Below are 8,176 nucleotides of genomic sequence, written 5' to 3' on the forward strand. Positions count from 1 at the left end.
TATTTCACTGTACTACCTATACAATGACAAAAGATACACATTCTCCTAGATTAGTTGAATCCACCAAATTTGACAGCGCGACCGATCCAATGGAACGGCCACCGAGGAATGACGTCACTGATAAGGAGCAGTGGGCAGCGAGAGTGATTCAGGTACGGAAAGCCTGTCGGTCTTGAGATTCTTGCCCTAAACTGGTCGCTTCATAGAGAACATATCGCGGATATCGAACGCGACGAGAGTTGCAAGGCTGTGGAATATCGGCGACCACGCGTTGGGTAGAGGTAGGTCGTGACAGCTACACAACAAGCTCGTTATCTCATAGTGATCCGTTCCAGGCCGTCAAAGAAGCGGAATGGCGCCTCCTCCATCGCCCATCGGCCCCGGAAGCTACCGTCGAGAATAATAGTTCCGCCCATGCTCGGCGTAATTGGCAGCGGGCTGTCAGTGTCGCCAAACGGGCAGGTGGTGACGATGACCTTGACCAGGAACCCGCTTCGCCCACTCGGAATGCGACGCGGCAGTCCAGCGGTAACCTGGCCTCACAGCCTGCCCAGCTCGACTTGCCGCCGGGGACAACGGCGAAAATGATGGACTTGCAGTACTTCCTCGAGTTGGTGGATTTGAAGCACCGCCATGGCAGCAACCTTCGCGTTTATCACTCGTATTGGAAGAACTCGACTACCGCCCAGAACTTCTTCTTTTGGCTTGACTACGGCGAAGGGAAAGATCTTGACCTCCCTCAGTGTCCGCGTGACAAACTCGAGCGACAGCAAGTGCGATACCTCTCACGCGAAGAACGGATGAATTACCTGGTGAGGGTGGACGAAGCTGGGCTATTCCGATGGGCGAAAAATAACGAGCGCGTATGGACAGATAACAGGCGGTTCAAGGACAGCTTGAAGGGGGTTGTACATATCGACGAGGATGCACCGCAGTTTCAAGGGAATACGGAAGCGGGTGACCCGGACTCATTCTTGACCAGTTCCTCATCGTCTGTCTCGTCACTTTCGTCATCGGATTATGACTCAGATAGTGACATGTGCGTCAGAGAAGCGAAAGAAACGTACGTGAACGAAGATTATAAAGCAGTCAAGAAGTTGAAAAAGGTTGTGCATGTCAGTCCGTCGACGGTCCTTAGCAGTATAAGGGGCAAGTCGTTGAAGAAGGAAGACATGTGGATATTCGTGAGTTTCTCGATCAATTGCATTTACTACATCCTAACACTAGCGTGTTCAGGTTGCCGATACCTCCTTTCGCTTGTATATCGGGATCAAGCAATCAGGTGCATTTCAGCACTCATCGTTTCTTCGAGGTGCTCGCATTTCCGCTGCAGGTCTAATCAAGGTCCGGAATGGACAGCTTCGCAGTTTGGCGCCATTGAGGTATTTCCTCCCTGGCCCCAATCTAGGAAAACTACTGACCATACAAAAGTGGCCATTACCGTCCTCCTGCAGCCAACTTTCGTGCTTTTATTCACTCCCTCCAAGACAGAGGGGTCGACATGTCTCACGTCTCCATTAGCAAGTCGTACGCGGTCCTCGCGGGCATCGAGGGATACACCCGAACCAAGCACAAAGTACGTGCGCTACATGAGAAGGTTGACGACGTGAAGCAAAAACTCTTGCAAGGCCATCACAATGGGGAGAAGGATCAAGATCCTGCCCGTCGTCAAAACGACGATCATTTTAAGCCCAGACCACTGGTGGGTGACAAACGGAACAAAATTGAGAAAGGCCACCTTGAGCTCCCACTGCGCACAAAGCCTGCAAATGAAGTGGAGTGATACCCTCCCCGAGGTGTCTTTTGTACGAGAGAAGCCCTACCGGTATCTTTGGAGTTGAGATAGGACTCATTGGCCTAGGGGCAAAGGATATGTAGTTTGGAGCAGCTCCTCTGGTTAGAGGTACGAATAATTCCGAACATTGGGAGCCCGCGACCGTGTGTAGCCTCTTACGACTTGCGAAACCCCTCTGCCAGTATTTTCCCTACGTGATATTACCGACGATCGTTGGTGGGCGAAATCTTGCGCAAACGTTCTTCTGTCCGGACCTTGTTCTGAGGGGATCTGTATTACCATACAAAGTGGGCCATGTGGTCGTCTCTCACCAAGTCCGACCACTGTCGTCTGGAATAACGGCGAAGGACAGACTCTATAAAATAAGGCCGCACTATGTCCAGCTTGGATACTCACACAAAGGTTTGCGACTGGAACACTGGGGTACAATTGGACCAACAGTTGAGAAGCAGAACGTTCGCTATGGTATGCCACCGTCTAACATTGTCCTTATTGATATCAATACCAACAACAATACTAAGGGCCTAGTATTGATATAGTTTTAACCCCGGAAAACGTCTATATTCAAGAGATAGTTCAAGTTCCAGTCATCTGCGAGCGAGTTCTTGTAGGTGTAGGACAGGCAACGCCTGCTGTTATCAAACCGACCGGTCCCTTCCACGAAATTCACGCGAGCTACAACTCCTGTTTCTATACGTCCATACTAACCAAGGAGCTTTCTCATACTCAGACAGCATGCTGTTAGCCAGCGCTTATGCTACCCTGGACTCATCCTGCAACCCTTCCATCCACATCTCCGTTACAGCGAATTGCGCACTGATCGTCATCACCGCCATTGGCCATTCTCCCGAAGATCCGTAGCATTAGCTCTACTCGAACCTTGACATACATCTGAAGGCACTCAATGGATCGCAAGTATGGACCCTAGCCGCGACATGCTCATCGACTCATTTAGTAGGGATGTTGCACGACACTATTGTCTACTGGACTTATAGGCCTGAAGTCTGGAAATTTGCGCCGATGGTTGCACTCGAGTATATAATAGCTTTTAATGCTAAGGGCCCTACACAGGCCGACAAAATGAAATAACTTTATCCGTACTAAATGGCAGTCTGGACATGCTTCGAGACCTAACATCTACGTATGGGAAGTTACCCGGGCACGAATAAGAATGCTTGAGCCTCAGGCGCCGACCGGATATGTCATACTCGAATGGCTAGAACGGGGTTTGGTGAATATCAACACGGCATGTCAGAATGCAACAAATGATTCCCTGTTGTATGTTGTATTCACCTGGCTCTGTTTCCGCCTGTTTGCCACAACTCGGGAAAATCCGTCCAATGCCAGAAGGATGAAGCTATATTCACTACTTCTATCCCGCACATACTGTCAGCTGCGGGATGCCTCTTTGCGTCGATCCAATGATACCCGAAGTGCCCCCCTTTGTGGCGCATACAGATGACGCTTCTATGTCTTCTTTGAGTATGTCTATCCTGTCACAGCGGGACATAGCTACAGACCTACGTGGACTTCGGTGAGGGGTTGTAGGAATTCACTAAACCAGGTGTCCCTCTTTGCCTATAAATACGACCTCAATCCCCCCACGAAGCGCTCTTCTTGCTCTCTCCATCATCCTCCTCCATCTCCTACCATCGACATATTATTTTTCCTACTTTCATATCACTATGATGATTCTCCTTTCATGATATGGTTCCTTAATATAACCATTCCATATCATTCATCCTTCTGTCCTACGACATCTTGCACTGTCTTATACACACACACAATTCATTAACGCCCGGCGGCTCAGCCGAAAGGGCAACTATCACTGATCTATCAACACAGGTTCTAATGTACATCTACCGTATCTCCTTGAAGCCCATACATAGATCCTTTCAGTATATGTCCTCTCAGCTGTCAATATCGTAGGAATCCCTGTGGGTTAGTAATTTTGTTGATAGACTGGCTTGAAGGCGCTTCTTCAAGTGTTCAACCTCCTATCCTCGGCAGTTGAAGCGCGTCTACCATCTGTGGCACAAGGTGGATGGTGTAGGTTAGTTAGGGGAGAGTGTCATTGTCTTGGTCGACGCGGTTAGACGGCGTCGAGTCGGCCCGTGGTCATGGCAAATCGTATTGAGGCTCGTACTGCCTCCAAATTTGGCACCCATTGCTGATCATTGGAAGGCGATTTCCCGCCCAGGCAGAGGGAGAGATTGCCCCGGTGAGTACGAGTACATTGTAGCAGTGCGATCCGTTGCGTGGTCCACTTCCGACATCGGAAGAGGAAATGCTCCACGGTTTCTCTTGCTTGTCCGCATGCACACTGGTCTGTCTGCGCGACATTGATCCGGTAGAGATACCCATTTAATCTTGCCATGCCGGTCCGGAGTTGAGCCAGCACGGTCGCTTCTTTCCAGGATAGCCCATCATACAGCTGTCGGGTGTGTTTTCCTGGGAGTGCCGCATCTACTCGTTTGATGTGTCTTCCTACGTCCTCTGGCAAGGCTTTCGTAGTGGCTGCTTGGGATCGTGCGAGATTCAACGTTGTTGATTTCATTCTGGAGACCTGTGCCTGTGGGATAGCGTCCTCGTGGGTCGCGGCCCTGGCCTGCTCTTTAGCCAGGCCCAGCAGTTTGTTGTCTTCGCTGGCAGGGACCCAAAGAATCTTGATATGGTTTCCTTTTCTCCGCAGTCTGTTTATGAGCTTGTACATCTGGCAGACGAACTCCTGGCCTGACTGTTGTCGAGGGTTCTGTATCGTGAGGGCCGTCGCTTTGTTGCTTGTGAGCAACCTGAACCTGAAGCCTTTCAGTCCCACCAGCCTGTTCAACGTATGTGCTATAGCCGCTAGCTCTGCGGAGAACGGATTCTGCTCTGATCTTGCGCCCAATGTTACGGAGAAGGTCTTCAGTTTCAATTTTCGATATTGAGGTGGCTGTTTCTCGATCGCCACCCCAAATCCTACAAACCCGTTTCGTGCCGAGCTGCTGATCGCGATCTGTATTGATCCACCCGGTATAGCCTGTGGGTCCGGCATGGCTTCGCCATCGGTCTGCATACGTGCCTCCCATGGTGCTAATGTAAACGGGTTAATAGTCTCCAGTGTTTCCATCTCGATGTTTTTCAGCGCGTCCGCTACTTGGTACAGCGGCGAGCGGTGAAATCTTCTGAATTTCTTGATCCTAGCTGTGTTTCTGCGGAGAGGATTGGTATCTGGGAGCGTGTGGAGGTCCGTCCACATTTTCACGGCCCGTCTCCAAAAACGGTGTTGCGCCGTGGCAATGTGAGCCTCCGCCTCCGCTACACTAGTTGCAACGGTGAGAAACGTTCCGACAATCGCTTGCGCTCCTACCCTTTGGACTCGGTTGATCGGTCCCGTGGCCTTATTTTTGAATGCATGCATCCAGACATTAGAGGCGTAGTCCACTACAGGGGTCACTGTCGATGTGAATAGCTGCCGCGCTGTTGATGGGGAGAGACCTCTCAGTCGTCGAAGCTCCATTACTGCCTCAAGGCCCTTAGACGCTGCCCTTGCGATGTGTTCCTTATATTTGAGACTTGTGTCCATCAGGACGCCCAGAATCTTGACATGGTCTTTGGGTTCAACAGCCTGTCCCTTGATGGTGAAGGGTTCTCGGTCCAATTTGGAAGTCTTGGGGGTGAAGTGTATGATGGCTGTTTTCTCTGCTTCAAAAGTTGCCCCACTTCGTCTTTCCCAGTGGAGCGCTTCTTTAATGATTCCCTCAATACCTTCCCGGTTGCTCTGTGCAGTTGGCCCCGTCACCCATGCAGTGAAATCATCCACGAAAGCAATCGCACCTCCCTGGCTGTCGATTTGTCGCTGTACGAGGTCTGCGTTGAAGAAGAGGAACAGGATTGGGGATAGCGGCGAGCCCTGCGGCAGTCCAGCCTGTGGCAGGCTGTGGACCTCAGACAATTGCCCATTGATTTGGATAGTCGCCGTTCGTTCCGAGCAGAACGCCTCCACCCACCGGAGCAGATCCTCCGGTATGCCTCGCGCTTTCATCCTTTGAAGCAACCGTTCTTTGCACACTCCGTTGTAGGCTCCCTTGACATCGAAGCTGATCAAACTCAAGACCCGTCGGCCGCGCCACGCCGCGTAGATTTGTTCCTGCAGGAGTACGAGTGCTTGCTCCGCGGACCGCTGCTTTCGGGCGCCGAAGTGGCTGGTCGGGAGCAAACCGTGAGTCTCTACCGCGTGTGAGATCCTTTCCGCCACCACGGATTCCAGTACCTTGCCCAGCGTCGCGAGCAGCGAAATCGGTCTCCATGATTTGGCAATGGTGTAGTTCTCTTTGTTCGGCTTTTTGAGTGGTATGATCTTCGCATGTCTCCATTGTCTTGGCAACGTGCCTCCTTCCAGCGACGCCTGGAAGAGATCCAGGACTCTGTACTTGACCGTGGGCCAAGTCATCTTCCAGACTATTGCTGGCATACCGTCTTCGCCCGGTGCCTTCCAAGACTTTGCCGCCATCAGCTGTCGTTCGATCTCCTCCATCGTAATGGCAGGCATCTCGACTGGCGCTCTTTGTGGTCGAGTCCCTTCATCGTCAATGTTGTCCGGCAGAGGCGGGAAGAATTTGGCCAGCAATTCTTCTGCCTGCTCCTTGTGATCGGTGGTGGTGGTCCCATCCGCTCTGAGGAGCTGCGGGATCTTCCCGAACGCTGCGTCTTCTCCCGACTTCAGGTATCTCTCGGCTTTCCATATGTTATCATTGTCGGCAAGAAATTGATTCCAGTGCTTTTTCTTTTGTTGCCGGATGGCATCGTGGTATTGCTTCGCCGCGCCTTGGGCCATTGTTTCTAGGTAGGGTACTTTTCGCCCCGCTCGTCGCTCGGACCGGGCGTGATTTCTCCAGTATGTGTGTATTTGACGGAGCTGCGTCAAATCAGCAGTCCACCACCGCTTCGCGTGTGATGATGGTTTTGACTTTGGTGTTAGCGCATGCACCGCTTCCGAGACCGCCGACATGAGTCGGTCGGTTTTCTGCTGTACCGTACCCTCCGACGGAGTGGCGGCAAGAGTGTTTGCTATCCTGGTATTGATCTCTTTCCATGGAGCGTTTTTCAGCAGAAGTCGTCCCTGATGCTTTGGGAGCGACCAGGGGGCATCGAATACGGTCTCAATAGCACAGTGGTCCGAGCCGTGCTCCGTCCCTAATATAGCACACTTAATTACGGAGTCTGCCAGGTTTTCCGAAGCCAGGACCAGATCGATAGTCGACTCGCAGTCCCCGCTGTGTCCTCCGCCATGCCATGTCTTTGTGCCTCGTCTGAGGAGACTGCTGAGAGCACATTCATTCATGAGGTCGATGATTGGATCCGCTTCACCTTGTCTTCCCAAAGACACGTCGTCTCCTCCCCAGAGTTGGTCATGCCGGTTGAAGTCTCCCATAATCAAAATCTCCACCACCACACCCGTATCCCGCCGAACTTTCGTGATCGCGTCGAGTAGATGGTTACATGCGTCATCCAAAGCTGAGGCATTGCCCCCTTCAACGTAAACTGATGCCATGAATATCAGTCGCTCGGGAAGCCTGATAACCGCTGCCGTGAGGTCCGGGGACTCTATCGGTACTTGTTCCGCCTCGACTTCTTTGTTAATCCAGAGCATGCTTCGTACTGCCCATCTGCCTTCCCTCCAGGTAGAGGGGACCATCTTCGTCCATTTATGGTGTCCCATCGGGGTGGTCAAGAGCCGGCCTTGAATCCTCCGCGCTTGGGGTTCCTGGATCGCTAACGCCACCGTGTTCTGAGTCTCTTCATCATTCATTAAGCTCTCGTGCACTGCACCCTGTTTTCTCACGTTCAGTTGAATGACTCGAAGAGTCTTATTCATGATGTGATGGATAGAGCTTCCGACAGTTCTTGCTATACGATTCGTGAGGGCCTCCGCATGGAATGCACTTTGGAACCGATTGGTTGCAGCAACTGTGGTGGTGACCCTCCGCAGCACATCTCGCACACTTTTGAGTACTTTTACATTGGAATGCCTTATGTCCAATCTCTTGACAGTTGTAGCATTGTATCGGTCGTGGTCGGTGTTCAAAGGTGCTGGTCACGCCGGATTCTCCCCCAGCGTGAAAGAACCCGTCGGCCAGGAGCCTCCGTGCATCACTACCTTTGGTCAGGTAAACGACCATTGACCCATAGGCCTTCGCATTCTCCTTTCTGCTCAGCCATGCAATCTTGGCGACGGTGGTTTCGTTCTCCTCACCAAAGGCTGCCGCAGCTCCTACTCGGATATCACCATTTTCATCAAGCACTGCCGTTCTGTTGACGCTGTCGACTTTGATCGGGTAAAGTTCATCACGGAGCACTCGGGCTCCCGCACCGACCTTGGTTTCCGCCACCTTCTTA

At 51.9% G+C, this 8,176-nt stretch overlaps 2 protein-coding genes across 2 annotated transcripts; one reads left to right on the plus strand and one right to left on the minus strand.

Annotated features, from left to right (window-relative positions):
• Nucleotides 1–584: 584 nt before the first annotated feature.
• On the plus strand, nucleotides 585–1,783 carry AO090038000138 (IQ calmodulin-binding motif protein; the record flags this gene model as incomplete). Its single annotated transcript, XM_023238430.1, has 3 exons — nucleotides 585–1,184; nucleotides 1,228–1,382; nucleotides 1,432–1,783. 3 exons carry the CDS (start codon nucleotides 585–587, stop codon nucleotides 1,781–1,783), a joined length of 1,107 nt encoding a protein of 368 aa, XP_023093006.1.
• Nucleotides 1,784–3,887: 2,104 nt separating this feature from the next.
• On the minus strand, nucleotides 3,888–7,655 carry AO090038000137 (uncharacterized protein; the record flags this gene model as incomplete). Its single annotated transcript, XM_001825057.3, has 1 exon — nucleotides 3,888–7,655. One exon carries the CDS (start codon nucleotides 7,653–7,655, stop codon nucleotides 3,888–3,890), a length of 3,768 nt encoding a protein of 1,255 aa, XP_001825109.3.
• Between the last annotated feature and the right edge of the window lie 521 nt (nucleotides 7,656–8,176).

This window comes from Aspergillus oryzae, chromosome 6, assembly GCF_000184455.2.
Source record: "Aspergillus oryzae RIB40 DNA, chromosome 6".
NCBI lineage: Eukaryota > Fungi > Ascomycota > Eurotiomycetes > Eurotiales > Aspergillaceae > Aspergillus > Aspergillus oryzae.